The 17,882-nt window shown below is 40.9% G+C and overlaps 1 protein-coding gene across 1 annotated transcript in view; it reads right to left on the bottom strand.

Annotated features, from left to right (window-relative positions):
• Positions 1-343: 343 nt before the first annotated feature.
• Positions 344-17,882, bottom strand: part of col12a1a (collagen, type XII, alpha 1a) — a 56,790-nt gene continuing 39,251 nt past the window's right edge. Inside the window, exons 47-67 of the mRNA XM_086049462.1 lie at positions 17,707-17,850; positions 17,112-17,276; positions 16,899-16,937; positions 16,647-16,785; positions 15,940-16,082; positions 15,448-15,557; positions 10,502-10,654; positions 10,188-10,265; positions 9,683-9,769; positions 9,180-9,233; positions 8,698-8,793; positions 8,498-8,551; positions 7,795-7,848; positions 7,413-7,466; positions 5,534-5,605; positions 5,401-5,436; positions 5,258-5,324; positions 5,001-5,183; positions 4,735-4,812; positions 3,391-3,561; positions 344-1,146 (exon numbers count right to left, since the gene is read on the bottom strand). Coding sequence (XP_085905588.1) covers positions 998-1,146; positions 3,391-3,561; positions 4,735-4,812; positions 5,001-5,183; positions 5,258-5,324; positions 5,401-5,436; positions 5,534-5,605; positions 7,413-7,466; positions 7,795-7,848; positions 8,498-8,551; positions 8,698-8,793; positions 9,180-9,233; positions 9,683-9,769; positions 10,188-10,265; positions 10,502-10,654; positions 15,448-15,557; positions 15,940-16,082; positions 16,647-16,785; positions 16,899-16,937; positions 17,112-17,276; positions 17,707-17,850 — 2,126 coding nt within the window. The 3' untranslated portion in view covers positions 344-997. The remainder of the gene's footprint in view (positions 1,147-3,390; positions 3,562-4,734; positions 4,813-5,000; positions 5,184-5,257; positions 5,325-5,400; positions 5,437-5,533; positions 5,606-7,412; positions 7,467-7,794; positions 7,849-8,497; positions 8,552-8,697; positions 8,794-9,179; positions 9,234-9,682; positions 9,770-10,187; positions 10,266-10,501; positions 10,655-15,447; positions 15,558-15,939; positions 16,083-16,646; positions 16,786-16,898; positions 16,938-17,111; positions 17,277-17,706; positions 17,851-17,882) is intronic.

Below are 17,882 nucleotides of genomic sequence, written 5' to 3'. Positions count from 1 at the left end.
GTGCGTCAGCTCCATCTAATTTCTGTGGTGTCCTCATGTGAGTCTGTGCTTATTCGCTAAAAAGACTGAAAGCTGCTCTGACGACTGTGAAGCAAGTCAGAACAGTTAGGACTATTTATTTTCACACTCCCGCTTCTCTTTTCCTGTTGCACTGACATGACCTGACATTTGGGGTGGCTGAATATGTCTTTGGCTATCAAAATAAAGCATAGTTCTTAAGGCTTGAATGAACATGTTATGTCACTCAAACTGAATACTCATAACAATTAAACCTGTATAAGAGAACTCCCACTAGAGGAATTTGTAATCCCAGCACAAGATAAAAATCAGATGACACAAAAGCTACATTTTCAGTAGTTTTATTGAAAAATGCCTCTTCAGTTTTTCAGAAATAAATAAGAAAATAAGGCTGTGGGGAATTCACAACATATGTGCAGTTAAAACATGAGAACAGCAAATCTATGACCCATAGTCTTGCATCCAAATCTAACTGCATTGATAGAACACAAATATATTCTGACTTACAAATTCTCAGTAAATTATACAACACAAACATGCAAATTACACATCTGGTAGCAGAAACAAAAACATTTGTTGGAAAAGTTTGGCGCATTACACGTCAGACTGTTATCTGTTTTTATAGGCCAAAACATGATGCAGAACAAACAGATAAAATTAAAGAATTGTTTAATCCCATGGATTTCCTACATCTTTACATGAAAAGACCAGCTGGTGGTTGAATTTCTTTCTGCATTTTTTGTTTTCACAAGATTAGTGCATTCAACACGGGATTCGGATAGTACAAGCAGATATTAAAAGGAGCACTAAGTGTGATGAGCGAGCTTGTATTGCTAAGTTCTCATGTCAAAACAATATATGTTCAATATAACTATGGGTATCAAACCCATATACATATGTTCTGAATAGCACTTTATCCTCACATAAATGGATCATCAAAGTTATGTAAATACTACACGCTAAGAACTCCTCGTGGTAGCTATGATGCTAGTGTCTCTGTTTCGCCTCTTGGTAGCGATCGCTTTCTTCGCTGGTTTCGCGTGTAACCTGATGATTGTATTGTCTCAATTGCTCCAGCGGGCTCCGCGGGTAAAGACGCTATCTCCGGTTCAGGCTGGTAGTTGTTGGCTATAGAACATATGCGGCCAAATCAAACAAGTGCTGCACAATTTCAAATGGTATTGCACATAGTTTTTTTTCCCCTAAAATGCCTTGTGTTACACTTTTGCTTTAACACAAAGGAGTATTAGCCGTATTTAAAACAAATGAAATAAAAATAAAATATGATACTATGAGAATAAAGTCAAAATATTACAATAAAAATGCAATATGTGAAAAAATGTTGCAATTTGTGAGAATAAAGTCATAATTTTAGCATAAAGTCATTTTTGCAGGAATAAAGTTGTAAAATTACAAACAAATATCACTGTTGGGGATATTGTCAAGTTACACTTTCATAAAAGTTTGACCAACAAAGAAGAAGTCAATGTTTGGCACATTAACAACCTCATATCAGTACATGGACTAAAACACTTTTTTTTTTTGTTGTTGGGTTGTTTGTTTGGGTTTTGTTTTTTTGTTTTTTGAGGGGGGGGGGGGGGGTCCAATCATCAATCTGAAGTAATTGTAAATATTTAATGACTTGATCCAATTAATATATGTCTGATCTCTAAAGAACGCTGGTCATTCTATAAACTTTTGGGTTTAAGTTGATGTATCATTCCCTCAATAATATTACAACTTTATTCCTTAATACTTTTAATCCTTTCCTTTTTTGCCCTTCTCCTGCTATTATGACTTTATTCTTAACTCAAGTCCTTGCATCAAAAAAGATAAAAACAAAACAAAAAAAAAACAATGACAACTGCGCTCCAATAAACTGGCAGGAGAGCAACACTGAGCACCGATTTGTCCAACAGACGCACAAAATAAAACGATAATGGTTAAAGTACAAATGGAACATGCTTCAGTCTGGTCACTTTGTAAACAGAGGTTATTGCTGGTGTAAGTAAGTTAGCGGGGTTGGGGGGGTTATAAGGCACAAGCTCAGTACAGACGTTAACTTTGATTTAGTGAAGTGTCCGGGATCATACATCATTTACATAGCACAACATTAGTTTTATTTACAGTCTCACCTCTACATGTACACAGTTATGAAATCCTCTTTGTTAGTAGTTGTGTTGGATGGTGTTTGTACATGCTCCTTCCTTGGTAGGAATGCTCTGTCTCTGTTTTTGTGTTCCCAGCGGTTTTGTGGTTCAAGATGCAAACAGGCCAGCAGGTTGCCATCATGGTAGCTTATAGCTGTGAGATGATGTTAGTGCCAGTCCACTTCCATTTTGGTTTTTGGCTTTTTGTAATGTTTGTTTTAATGTTCATTAGTCATGTCCACGGTGCTTATCCTTTATTAATGCCCTGTAACAAATGGGCAAAGGTCTCAGAAACAGGACTTCAAACTTTAAAGATGCATAGTAGACTCAGAGAATTTACTATGCCAAACCTGCAAATATTCATATGGGGTGAGTTGTCTCTGTGGAAAAAAGGTACTATACCGTATGTAAGGAATTATACACTGCTAGATAGCTGGAGTGAATTACATGCATGTTTTAAATAGAACATCAAACAAATGCAGGTGGTGGAAAGTGGTGAGTCCCAACTGACCGATCGCTAAACACATCCCAGTAGGGATTGTCCAATCCAGGCTTGGCTAGGCACAGCTGGACTACTAAACTTTGCATTTAAATATTGGCTTGAGTGAGAGTGAAATGAAGAATTCCAAGTTGGCAATCATGAAGATACAGTGGAGTTAGTTTCCATGTGAGGAAGTCCATGTTTTTCTACCTGCGTCCAAAATCATTGAATGGACCATTGTTCACCAAACAGTGAAACCTCAAACGTCAAATGGCCCTAAAGTTGTTCAATTTGGAATTTGACCCAAATTTTAGGACCCCATCAAATACAGCAAAAAGGAAAATTGGGATGATAACCATAGAATCCCATTTTAGCACACAATATTATAAAAATAAAAATATTATCTACAGTTGGATCTGGAACTGATTTTATTTCAATGTTCATTATTTCCTATAAACATTGTTTTAAAAAGAAAATGCATTGGAGGTTGACCAGTATCCTGGAAAGCATAGTAACTAGTTCAACCTTAGAGGTTTCACTGTATTCGAATAATTCAATCATTGCGCATTAAGGGATAGAGTTTAGTGACTGGTCAGTTTTCTCGCATTAATGTTTTGTTTTCACTACCACAGAACATGCATGTTTCTAAATGTTATCACAGAAAGTAGTGCACTTGGCTGCGTGTAATTAGTGCGCTATGTCATGTAGCAGCATGCATCATCGTGACATTTTCAGCCTTACCTGGATATCCTTGTCCGTTGTAAGGGATGCCAACACACTGAGAGGAGTCGCAGTATCCTTGGGGTCCTGGTGGTCCTCTCACCCCGGGATTACCATTGCGACCTGGAGGGCCGCGTGGCCCGGAAGAGCCAGTTGGACCCGGGGGTCCCGTTCTTGACTCTCCTTGTAGTCCTGATACAAGAGCGAGCGAGAGAGAGCGTGTTTCGGATGGGTGCGCACAATTATGACATCACTCGTAAATATTGAATGGAAAGGGTTGTCAGCCCTGTAATTTCACAATTCCAGTTGCTCAATTATAAAGCTTGATCCACCCCCCCACCCACCCCCCGAAAAAAAACAAAAAGTTGTGTAGAACTTTTTGTAGGTACCAGCCCGACCCACCCGCCCCGCTCCCCCAAGCTCCATCTGTCTAGAGTCTAGACAGTGAAAACACAGCATGGAATTTTCCCCCTCGCTCTCTCTGCCTTAAGTGAACCCATGTGTTGTCAATGAAGCCACCAAAGAAAGCTCATTGTGCAACAAGCTGATTCTCTCTCCTTCACGCACACATTATAACCCCCCCCACATGCGCACGCACACACACCTAGACACTCTCATATTGGATTGAGTCATCAGAGTGGACTTCCTCCCACAGGCCTTTAGTTGTGTCTCACATCATTCAGCATTTGGTCTCGTGAGGCCGGCGGGATTCAACAGAACACATGGTTTACAAATGTCTTCCTCTGACCAAAAGCAAATCTTAAAAAGTGATGAGCTGTTTATACTACTCATGTTGAGATTGCACTATTTGTAGCGTTACAATGAAGACACTGTAACTCTACAAGTAATCTAGAAGTGTGCCATGACCATGACTGACATCTGGAACTTGTCAAAATGTATAGACAAGTAAAATGCTAAATTTAAATGCAGGCTACGGTATGTAATATTTCAGATGTGCACAATGTTTGGAGAAGCTCGATGCACATAAATCCTATGAAAGCTTCAAGAATATCCTAGGTGTTTTTCCAAGATTTTATGTGATGCAGCTGCCCAACAAAGGTGCCGGCAACACATACATTTTTGGTCAAAATGTTCACTTTTTTTTGTAAGGCCATTTTAATTTCACAAAGGGGACTAGTCCTTGTGTTCAAAAGCTTGGTGAAAAGAAAAATGTGAGAGTGTGAGTGGGATTTAGTGTAAACATCAAGTCGCACGACTGTAGTCGACCACTAGTCTGTCTGCAGCTGCTAAGGAGGGATGTTAAACAGAGACCCTACACGCTTATGCTCCTTACCTCATTGGGCGGAAGATTCAACAATGAAGGCCATTGTCAGATTAAGGGAGAGGAAGGAAGGAGAGCCTTACCTGGTGGTCCAGTTGCTCCTCTTTGTCCTCTGACGCCTGTGCCTGGAGATCCTCTCTCTCCCTTCTCACCTGGCGAACCTACACAAAGAGTGAAATCAGTTTTGTAATGATGAAACATTGGTGGGAAAAAAACGCATCCTGTAATGAGCTGGAATTTAAAGCTCACAAATACTTCAATTGAGCCATGTGCAGTCTACACTAGGTTGCTACGTAATTTAATCCCAATTAACATGACCTTAAAGTCAACTTTTAAATAGCTCAAGTACCTCTTTCTCCTTGACTTCCAGGTAAACCGGGACCTCCTGGGAAGCCGGGTCGTCCACTTTGTCCGGGCTCTCCGCGGGTTCCCGGTTCGCCGGCTGGGCCAGGTGGGCCCGGTGGCCCTGGATTGTTGCTACGGTAGCCAGAAGGAATCTGGTTGAGCATCTGGTCAATTCTGCTCATCTGACCTGGAACAAATAACAACACATGTTTAGAGTGGGATGATCAAAGGCGAACATAATAGGGTGAAGAATTTGCTCACTGTTCACAAGCTGTTCGCAAACTTGTCTCGCGATGGAACGCATCATGTTTTGGGATGCAAAGTCGCCCTGCGAACACAAAGTATGATTAAATCAATGTGACAGTGTTGTTCGTAAATGACCGATTCGATGAAAGCGTACATACCCGCTCGCCCTTTTCTCCTTTAATGCCAACTGGTCCCTGTTAATGAGAGGAACATCACGTTAACTCGTGCACCAAAAAGCTGTCCTTCTATAAGCCATGCGGCATATGACATGTTGGTGTCGTTCTCACATACCTGGCGTCCTGCGTCTCCTGGTTTTCCTGGTTTGCCTGTAACTCCTGGTACACCTGGAGTGCCAGGATTTCCCTGAAGCAGGGACGAAGAAAACAGCGATGCATAATGAATGAAAATTCATCTTTAACTGGAGCACAAGAAATATAGCAGTATTAAACAGAGGCGGGGGACTAAAGTCACATGACTCGAGTCAGACTTGAAACGGCCATTTTTAGGACTTGCGACAGTTTGGTTTCAACATATCAAAACCTCAACTTGATTCGGACAACATCATTGACAAGGCATTGTGTTTATAGTTAAAAATCGACTGCTTATTTTCAACATAGCGGTAGTGTTCCATGTTTTTCTAAGAACAACTATTTTTGTGCGTCATTCATGCAACCTGGCAAGCCACTGTATGCTATATCATGCGTGCGCAGAGGCCATCGGAACACGTGCAGTTCTGCATTAACCCATTAAGGCCGGGAGAGCATAGCAGCGTTTCTACCACTAGCTCTTGCGTCTTTCTACCTTTGAAACCGGGAGGGCATATACATCATTTTCTTTCTTTTTTTATCCAATTCTCAGTCTCTTAGCCAATGAAATGCATCAGAATATATACGTGACGGTGTCGTGAGCCCCGTAGTGTGTCCTGGAATTTTGATTAAGACAGGAGCTCCAATGAACGTTGTATTTGGATATAAAGATTAAGTTTTTAGTAAAATCTAGAAAACAGAATGGACCAATGCAGGCTTGCAATTTAAAGATAAGACACACAACAACTACTACATCTAACTTCATCCGTCTGTGAAAGACAATACAGAGACAGATTTGGGACCATTCAAAAACGATGCAATTCTGAATGTGGCAGTATAGACATGCATACATGCACACCTTGCTACAATGTCTGCACGTACGCCATATTGGATGTGGCAGATCTGCCCGTAATCTAATGAAAGTAAATGCACTGAATTTAAAGTGACAACATATAAATGAATGCCTCTCATTCACCAATTCACACACACACACACACACCCACGCACGCACACGCACACACACGCACACACACGCACTAATATGTTATATTTACTTCCATTTATATTTTAATATTTATCATCACACTACTACTATTACATGCATTAGTAGCTGTTAACACTCATGCAAACATGAGAAAAACAGCATATGTATTTTCCCAAATATCCATCCATTTTCTTCCACTTATTTTTCTATATAATAATAAGTAGATATTTATTTTATTGCATAATCACTTGACTTTTTAGACATAAATATGTTTTTTTCGGTTATTATGAGTGAAAAGCTATTGAATTATCAATCCAATTGCGACTGAGCAAAGTTGTACAACTTGACTTATAACTTGCTTAACTGATCGAATTGCTTGAAATTTAGTTGGGGCCCTAACTTGCTTCAATTTTGCCACAGAAACTTGGGACTTGCTTGAAATTTAAAAGTTAAGACTTGAGACTTGTGACTTGCACATATGTGACTTACTCTTACGTCCGCTATTAAAGTCCGTTCCATGTTAACCGTTGCATGAATTAATTTAAATTGGGATCTACACTTGGAACAACTGCATTAGAGGCCACATGTTGCTAAGGGCCCAAAGCGGAGATGGAAACACTCCCATTTCAAAACATCCTCTGCTAATAGCACTCATGAAATATACTGTGTATACTTATTTATTTATTGTATGGTGGCATGACGCCCGTCCTCGGCAGGGCTGGATTAATTACTTTCAGACATCCCCTAACCGCAGTGAAAAGAAATGGGACGACACATGCGGCATCATTCTGGCAGCCAAGCATGAAGAGGCGACAGTAGGAAAGCAACGGTTACACATCAATCAGGTTTTCTAAGCACATTTCATGCAACACACACTTACCATTGGTCCTGGCGGACCTCTGGGTCCAGATGATCCGTCCTTTCCTGGTGGCCCCTGCGGAGAAACAACAAACAATCATGCATGGGCTACAACACACTAGGGACACTCTCCATGCAATACGTCAGTATCATGACTTTATATTGCTTTCAGTCTTCAGTCTGTCTTATTCAATGATTTTTTTTCACCTAAAAACGAGCGCCTTGAATATCATTGCTGACACTAGTTAGAACATGCTGTGTCAGAAACTCATTACAACAGCCTTTTGGTATGCACAGTGAGTTCAGGAAGTGTGTGATCAACTTAAGACAAAACAAGTGAAGGATGCATCCATTTGTGACCACGCCAAGAGTGCACACTAAGCGGGTCTGGAGGTGGACCTTACCCGCGCTCCGCTTGGCCCAACAGCGCCCAGAGAACCACGTGGTCCAGGAGGACCCTGGGAGGAAAAAGCAGACACAGTCAATCAATGTGCAATGATCAAGAGCAACCTATTCATGCAGTTAGCAAATAGCTCTGCTTAAATGGACTATAAAGATAAAAAACTCATGCCTTTTCTGTTATTGCTCCAAAGTCAACATACTAACTTCTAAAAAACCTTTATTCTTAACTATACTTAACTACTGATGGTCTCTGCAGCCAACAACCTCTCAATTCCATTCCAGTGTTAGGTACCATGTGTTTTAATCTAAATCTCCTAATGGAAGTAACTTTGGACTGGTAATGTATTATGATAAAGAAGAAAGTGAGTGAAAACTCAATGTTAAGTTCAACACTTTTGACAGAGCCCAAATTATCTTCAGATACAAGGCTGGGAAAAGAACATGTTCCATTGCCGTTTTTCCCGTTTGGTAACCCGAGTCCACACTTAATAGTTTAACTGCATCACTGGTCTACCGTTTGTCAATCATGGCGCCCCTTTGAGAGTGTAGGTGTCCCTGAGGATGGAGGGTAATCCTCCCATTCCTGAGTGCGGTTTCCCTGCTTGCCGTGTCAACTGAATCTAGGCTCCAGAAGCAGCCATTCACTCGATGAATACTCTCTTACTTCCGGTTCATAAGCCACAAGAAGAAAGAGGAGGTACTTACTTGCAGACCAGCTAGGCCGGAGTCGCCACGATCTCCCTTTGGTCCGGGGCGACCCTGAATGTGGAGGAGAAAATACTTATTTTTACTTTTGCTGATGGTTGTGGAATTGAAATATTCCAGCCATTTGAGAATTGTTGCTCAGTGCTGTGTTTAACACTGATAATGAAGTCTATAGAACTTTGTGGTGTACATGAACTTACAGGTGATCCAGGTATAGACAGTCCGTTAGGACCTTGAGGACCTGGTGGTCCCATTGGGCCGACAAGTCCTGGCTCACCACGTGAACCCACTGGACCCTGACGAGATATAGAACACAACCCAAAACCTTTAAAAGAAAACAACCCTAAGCAATGAATAATGAATTTGAAAATAGAAAACTGATTTTATCATTTTGTGGTTGAAGAAAATTTCAGATCCTCGACCCCTATTAGACTGAGCTGAATGAGAATAAACGGCCACAGTGTGTAACTACATTCAGATGTTGCGCCTTCTGTTGGTGTGATTGAACATATTGTTGCAGCGCACTAATAGCTGCTTCTGGAAAACCACAGCAATGAGAATTGGTGTCTCAAATCTGGGAATTGTCTTTGTCACTGGCCTTTGTTGACTTGAAAACAGTTAAGGATTAAATGACAATAAAAACATTACAAGATGATGAAAAGTGAAGCAAGGTTTCGCTCACAGGTTTGCCCGGGTCGCCTCGATCTCCTCGTGGTCCCTTAGATCCTGGGCCGCCCTAGAAAGGCAAGCAATCAAAAGACACAGTGTGAGTGCAACAACGGGAGTACATTCCAACAGCCCCAAAATGCACAGCCACGCAAATAATCCTCACACGAGATGAGCGGGGTTATGAGCGCACATTATCCAGTCATTTTTCCAACAGGCATTTATCTTTTGACGCTACCCCGTAAACCCACATTTCATTGCATGTGACTGGCTTCATGCTCAATTGCTCTGCTTAGAGGAAAAGAAAATATCTCCTGAGGCGAGGGACATCCTCAGACTTCTTGAGATCAAACTGTATCGCAGGCAAATGTCAAGCTGCTCTTTATAGTCGCACCATCATAAGAATCTATGGCATTGTCATCATTGTCATAACACGTTTGACATATGAGAGAAGTATTTTATCAGCAGTAGAAGAGTTGAAGACAGGTCGGAGGAAAGTGGGATGTGAAGTGATTTTACCGAAGGACCGGGAGGCCCCTGGGGGCCGATGCTATCCTGTGTGCATGTGCAGGAGTGGGGGAGGGCCGGGCACTTTGCCTCATCTCGCTGGAAACAGAAGAAAAAGCATTAGATGAGGGAAATACACGTGTAGATAAGACCAGCAATTAGCGGTCCAAAAAACGAGCGGATGCCATCAGGATTGTTTCATACTAATCAGAGAGAGGTCGTGCTGCAAAACCTCACAATCAATGGAAATTAGGGATTATAATTGGGAAAACGTGTACGCATACTCCTGGTAGGAGCAACAGAATCTTAAGAAATGAGTTCAAGTGCCAGATGTATAAAGATCTATGATTGCAGAAGCACTCATTTTCTTATTACTTGATGTCAAAAGTTTCTTCTCACGTCAGCTTTGAATTTCACAAACATTTTCAGAAAAGTAGTCCGCCATGGTCGCACTGCAGAGTTGCAAGCACTGAATGATAATGTTACTGAACACAACTGTTTTTCAAATGAAACTTACTGTGGCGGGCAGGTCGCAGCATTTGTCTCGGCTGATCCAGCTCAAGCTGCAGATAATATCGAACATCTGGAGCTGGAACTAGACAGCGGTAGACAAAAACATTGAAAGGTGTTAAAAATGGCTTCCATACATGATGAAAATGCACAGTGGTTAAAAACAGACAGCAGAATACTGGAAACCGAGCTCTTTTACTATGCATAGACACACATGGGAATTCTTTCAATGAATCCATTTTTATTAGTTGTTCACTGAAGTTGTGAAAAGAAATGAGATGCTCTCGCACATGTGTTTTCTGCAAGTCTTGTTCCACTTACCGTTGCAGACTGCCTCCTTCCAGAGCGGGCCATCTTGCCAAGCACTTCGAATCCATCCAGTGTGATGTTGCTGGCCTCCTTGATGGGCTTCTCCCCCACCTCTTGACAGTCCAAGTTGAGCTTGACTTTCTCTGGGGAGACGGTGATGTGGAGCTGTCGGAAGAAGATGATGGACAGGTGGCACATTGTTATACCACATATTATCGTCTTTTCTAACCTTTGCAGCTGCCAAACTTGAGCTATGCTATGATTCGATAATGCTTCGGGCTTTTGAAAATATGGGTTTGACATTCACTCTTGGATTTGTCTGGGCTCTGACTGACCTTTTAAATGTGAAGGAAATGAGGAATTAAGGAAAAGTGCAGCCTTACGGATAAGAACAATTTCACTGAACCTTTCTCAACCCTTTTGCATTAATCTTCCAAAGACGCTCATACTTGAGTCCACACAATTGCTTCTTTCAGGAAACTGTTTAGACTTTCCAAAACTGCGCTGATTACCCACTACGATATTACCATTCAGTGGTTCCCGATTCAGTACACAACTCCTGTTTGATGTCTTTGCTGATGAATGGATAGACAGAAGGAAATATACACCAATCGACTGCAGCGTGCAGTGGTGAAACTGCAGACAGAGTTTGTGTAACAATACAGAATGACTTAAGTGTCAGATTGTGTCCAGAGAGCCCTGCTTGGCATCATGAAACTATATCATTTGCGGCATACCGAGCTTTCACTTCACCAGAGCACATTTTCCCCTGCTCAGCGGTTGAACACGCTTTCTTTGTGTTACAATAAGCAAGTCACTATTCCTTTCTACAAAACCTTAACAACCACAGGCTTGAGCAAAGTTCTGGGAAACTAATCTCCCGTTACTTCCTTAGTATCTGGGCCTTGGGTGGACTACACCATGACACTCTTATCTTGAGGATGATACTGTCTGAGCCAAAATGTAAATACAAATATATCTGTTCATCTATCTATACCACCGACATATAGTGACAGGCAGAATAAGGAAATGCTCTTCCATTAGATGGTAGACAGAAAAAGTCATGCCTCCATTATTTCACACAGAGTACGCACATTTCTGAGTTACGTGAGACAATATCAACATTATTTCAGGATTCCTACTTTGCGTGACATTTCTGTTTGGTGGTGTGGCATTGGCTCGAGAAACACTACTCTAGAGGATGACAATTGCAGTCAAAATAATTGGTGGTACTGGGAAACATCGTCATTGCGTTGCCACAAAAGTAGGCTACTGTGAACACCTCATTTGCATAATGACCATGTGCTCAAATTTCAGGCTGACTTTCGAAGATTTCTATCAGAATATCTTTTGTTACTCTTGGCATGCTCCAATCCTGAACCTCAACGGCATTGCACGTTGGAGCTGATGAGCAAGTATGGTCTAATTTTTTCTGATGGGAAGCTTTGTCGTCGGATCTTTTCATGATACAGCACAAGACATTTCCTGTTTTTCGAGTGTGGTTTCTTGAGTCATTAATTCTTCTTGTGTAAGCCATGAAAGGATGGGATCCTCACATTAAAACGAGATGAGGTGCAACCTCAAGGTGCACCCCTGAGAGACAAACCTACCGATATTTAAAGTGCCGAGACTGTTTTTGTTTTTAAATTGGGCCCAGTTCATTTACTGAAAAGGCTTTATAGCAGCAATATTCTATTAGTTAGATAACCACACATTTAATGCTGCCACTTACTTCTCAGGGATGACTTGATGCAAAAGATACTGTGCTTTACAGTGAGATGAACTGAAAAGAGCATTCGTGGATTAGCAGGACGATCCCGGCCGGCTATGGACTCCTACCCCTCAAGTGTGGGAGTTAGGGAGTTCCCAAGAGGGGTAGTGTGGCTCTCATCTGCAAAAGTCATCGTTGAGAGCTTTCCCACATGCTCAGCTAGCGGTAGACCACGACCTCTCAAGCCCGGGTTGCCCTTTATTTACAAGTTTGAGGGGGAAAGCCAAATGCAAGCACTCTATGACCCAGTGCTGTGGGTGGACTTGAGCCACATAAAATGACTCTTAATACATTACCAACAATGAAAAAAAATCCTAAAAGGGTTTGGTGTAAAGAAATAAAAGGAACATTGTGCTCCTTACCAAAATGAAATATACACTCAATACTCACTGTATTTTCCTTTTTCCTTGGGATGACTGTTTAATAGTACATTAAAGGTCAAGTTTTTACAGAATGACTGCACTACCTGTATATTGTAACTTTTTTTTTTGTCATTTCCACTTACAAAGATTGTGAAATCTATGAAATCTAATTCTGGAATGTGGTTGTTGGATTTAAAAAATGTTTGAGTTGTATTATTTTAAAATTTATGACTGAGATTAGTCATGTTTATACTATCCAGGACTGGAAAAGTCCTATTATTGTAATGGTTAAAGTTAGATTTATAGTATTGGTTCAATGTGAACTTCAGAGTACCAAAGGATCTAAAGTTTCATTGACAAAGTTTCAGTGTGGTCAACTTTCAGCCACGATGTTGAATACTTCTATGAAGGTCAAATAATGGTGTCTGAGACCCGATGGATTATTTTGGGGTTGGAACATTTGAACACTACCTACATTTATTGAAATATCAGAACTTCAGCTAAAACTTGAAGTAGAACACAACATGAGTGTAGGGAAACGTGTTTGACGAAAATGGCAGTCTATGCCATATGTTGTAATGCTGCTGGCGGCGTGCTTGTCAGATTGAGCCGTGGACATTGATAATTGAATAAGTCTCTACAACTGATACCTCTCTGCGCACTATTGAAAACATAAATCAACAAAATACAGTGTGACCCTACATATTGCCGGTGTCAGGCGGAATACTTATACTCCAAACTTATCACTTTTCTGGCAACCAAAAAAAAAGGCTTGTTTGGTCAACCCTTAACATTGCATTGTCGAAGAAAACAAGACATTTTCAACACATTTGATTGGTCAATAATTTGTATAAATAAATTAAAAATAGCAGACACACATGTGAACTGCCCAATAGTATAAATTTATGAAAAAATGTGAAGTTTACCAAATTTTGCCATAGGAGGTTCTTGAACCGACACCAGCAATTTTTTTAGTGGAGCAGTTAGTCTAATCAGCCCACACGCATATCTATTGACACATTTTCATGGCATACACACAGACACATTACATACTATACTATGAGGTGAGTCTGTAACTATAGTGGACAAAGTGTCAGGAAACCACTTCAGCGCAGTCTGCCAAAGCATGGAGCAGCGGCACTCAGTCAGCAACCCCAGTAAATAAGCAGTTAGGTAGACCGCTGTGCCACATGCTAGCCACCCAGTGTACATTCGGAATACAGTCGCCGCCATGGTCACGCTCTGAGGGTTCACACATACAAATTATGCTGTCCAACGATAGCATCGGTGATGTCATTAAATCACCAGCAAACATTTTCCAGGATATCATTCATTCAAGAAATCCCCCCAATTTAGTTTTGTGGTTTATGAATAATGACTCTGAGATTCCAATTTTCAAAACACTCTCAAGAGTTTTGATATTCGTTAAGAAAAAAAACAAAATATAATGGACTTTTGGAACATTTCATCCTTCTAGAAATTTCAAGCAAAATTTGTTTTGTTTGGCTCATTTGCATGTGTACATACTTTCACAATAATAACAATGATTTGAAGTCAAAACCCAGAAGGGAAAGTATGACGATATGAAATAAAGTTATCAACAAAATTAATCGAAAGTACTTCTTTATGTATTACTGTTAGCACTTTTTCCTTTTTGTACTTAAATGACAACAAAATATGCTAACTTTACTATTTCATAACTTAAAATATTCCTGACAGTATTAACAAGAAGAAGCACTGCATTCCTATTATTTCTTGTCGGAAAGATTTATTCAAAATCTGATTGTGTTGAAGTTCCAAGAGTCCACGGAATTGAGATTAGCCAGGCATGATTGGATGTTGCCATTGGATAGGTCTCCTGAACTTTATTTGGTCAGTCATCTTAGGGGACCTACATATTAGTCTTGGGGCGAAAAAAAGTAAAAGCAACTGGACTTGAAACGACTATTTTCTCCCGCAGTGTGGGATAAGCCATAAGTAAGAAAATATACTACGTTTCATTGTTGTGATCCCAACAGCCCGCTGAGTTGAAACAAAACAGTGGATGTTTTACAGTCGCTGCTGGTTTTCGTTGGATCTGATACAATCTGATTTCGGTCATCCCAAGAGGTGATACACAAGCAAGTGGGCCTAATGTAGTGGCAAACATTCTGAAGACAAAGGTTTCGAAAAAAGGAAAATAGTGGCTCTGTAGGCGGTTAGTTCAAGCGCTGAGTTGTTTTGATAGATTGTTAGAAGTCAAGCTTCTCTTAATGACTCCTCTAATAAGGATGGTTTAATTCCTAGTATAATTCCTAAATGATGACATCAGGGCAGCTGTGATCATTTTGGATTGAAATTGGAGTGTGTAAAGCTGTGTTTATGCAGTACCTAAATGCACCATGACTAATTCACGTTCAATCCAAATCAAATAGAACACAAAGCAATCCAGCCTCCTGTGTGCAGCGCTGATTGGTTTGGAAATCACTTGCAGAATATTCCCCCGTCTTCATGCGGTTATTGGATTGTTGGAGTAAAGAATTTATTTTAAATTGTATTTAGAAACTCCAGAGCTCATTCGTCAAGTGAGTAATTGAATGCGAAAATATCACTTGGACATGAGACCTCAGCTGTATAATGGATTGCAAATACTTTTTTTGAAAAAAACGAAGAAAAAAAATCATCAGCTTGACTGCTGCGCCGTCATAATCAAACAATAAATCGAAGTTGAAACATTTTTGATTATCTAAAGGGTATATGAATTGAAATGAAGGCTGATTGTCAATAATCGTCATGCACAAGGACCACTACAGCTTTTCCTTTCAATGATCGGGCAGTGTATTTACCTTGTGGAAACTGCCATGGAAAACGCGCTTCACTTGTTCCTCATTAAATGTGGCTCTCTGGATCTCTCCTCGGGTGTCCTTGTTGTAGAATGTGATTGTTTTGCTTGAAGCTGGAAAGAGAGGAGGCTTTGATGAACGCTATGATGAAGCGGCACGCAAAGCACAGACTGTTCTTCTATAGGGAACACATGGGGGTAGACGGATGAGGGGGATAACAGGAAGGTTACGGGGGATTTAATCCATGCTCCTAATCATTTGCATGCACTTACCACATGTGCTGTTAAACAGTGGTAAAAGATACTCGTTGAAAAATAAATGCCAATCTTAGAAGCAATCCCAAACCGAAGTTAGAGTAGAAGACTACAGACTTCTGGATGCATTTCCTGTTACCATTTTCCATTACTATCCATAACTAATCGGCTACGCAAAAGTTTAATTTGCTACAGCATCTTTCTGCTCCAGCAACAGACCAAATGAGAAGAGGAGCCTTACGGTTGACGGTGAGCCCGACCTCGGGATTGTTGTTTTTGTCAGCAATCTGCCAGATATCAAAAGGATCCGAGGGTGTGTCAGGTAGGAGTCGCAAGAGGAGGACAATGGTGTAGGACGGGGGAAGACCATCCGGATGAATCTCCCTGTTGGTTGGTGTTAACGAATTGAATGTTGTTAACTTGCTGACGAAGCCATTCGAAGATTGCTCCAACAAGAACGTTACATTCTGTCACAAAACCTTTAAAAGGTCAATTATTACCAGTGATCCCTCTGGGCGTGCAAAAATAACTTGGATGTTGAAAGCATTTTTCATCCCCTTTTCCTGACTACAATGTGAACTGTTTTTCATTTCGCAAATCCAAATAAATACACTATACTTGAAAGGTTCTGTAGTTGCCACACACCACTTGTGGATGCATAAAAGGACAAAACCTTGAGCTCAGGGGTGAGTTGGTTCAGTAAGACAGGACAGAACAGGAGAGGAAGAGAAGCCCCTCCAGCTGATATCACTTGTGCTTCATATTCTACAGTTACACCAATTAAGTTGTATTGCCAATGGTTCACTTGAGTAATCCCTTTGACTGCAGGGGAAATTGAGTATCATTATCAATAATGACTGGGTGGTGGCTGGACATTATTAGTGTGCATTGAAGAAGAAGCCAATCTGCTGATTTTACATTCACAGAGGATTTTGCACTAGTTCTTACTTGGTGGGATGGTTTAAAAAGGCATCCTTATGCAGCCTGTAGGCAATGTAGCTGTTGAATGAGCCCGGCTCCATGGACACACCATTCATGCCGGCGAAAGTTCGGTCTGTGATGTTGAAAGCCTCAAGCATCCTGAATCCTGAAAATGGGTAAAGAATGTTGTCATGTCAGGTAGTGAAATGCGCCACCAACATGCTAGCCATGCTAGCGGCTGTGTTGGGATCAGTCAGTGTGTGCCTGTGTTATGCTTACCGGGTGTGGTGTATCCATCCATGTAGATCAGAGGGCAAGCTAAAGCAAAACACAAAGTGGTAAATGGTTGGAAAATCACATACTATTCGGGTTGAAAGAATGCTTCCTGTGCAGGTGCTCCAATCAATTATTCCATACATTACAAAAGTCATGTTTAGCCCTTTAATCAGGTATCCAAAAGATTTAAAGGAGCCAATATAATCTCTGTCTTACTGGAAGTAGCTGTTTCACAAATGAAGGTGATCAGGTTGTCCTGGATCTTGGCAAAGGCATCGTAGTCATCTACCACAAACACGTGTCTTTCACTGGGCTTGCTGCCAATGTTTCTCAACTCTACCATGTCCACGTCGGCCACGCCAACCACAAATACACTGTAGCCTGTGGAGGTAGTCACACAAAACAATACATTTGTTAAAGCTTACATAAGAACATTTTATTCCAAGAGGTTAAAGTCTTAAGTGGGTGGATTGTTTGTTTGCTGGCAGGCTACTTCCTGGTTGAGAAAGATGACATATGATGTGACAAATGGAAATCTGTGGTGGACGTAACATTAACAAGAAGGGAATAAATCAAATTCCTTCATCCATTATTTCTGGCGCCATGGATCACTGCTCCATAATTTTCCACAGAACTTTGAGGCAGTGCATAATCCTATCGACAAACTATCCAAAATACAAATGTGATTAATTTGTCATCTTTTTCTCACCTTGTGTCATTAAGTCAGGTAAAAATGTTCGAATCTGCAAACAATTTTAGTGGGGAAAATGGAAATTAAAATAATTCAAGATACAAATACTTTCAGGCATACCGGCTTGCTGCAGCTGTAGGGCGCTCTTCTTGACATCATCCTGGGAGCGTCCATCTGTGACTACCACAAGAACCTTGGGAACATTCCTCCTCATTCCACTGTTGTAGGTGAACACCTTCTCGTAAACATGCTTCAGCGCAATGCCTGGACAAAGGAGCAGGAATCAGCACCATCAT

This window comes from Filicampus tigris, chromosome 13 (assembly GCF_054856515.1).
Source record: "Filicampus tigris isolate MCC_2025a chromosome 13, RoL_Ftig_1.0, whole genome shotgun sequence".
In the NCBI taxonomy this organism is placed as follows: Eukaryota; Metazoa; Chordata; class Actinopteri; order Syngnathiformes; family Syngnathidae; genus Filicampus; species Filicampus tigris.
This window is presented reverse-complemented; position numbering and strand designations above follow the sequence as displayed.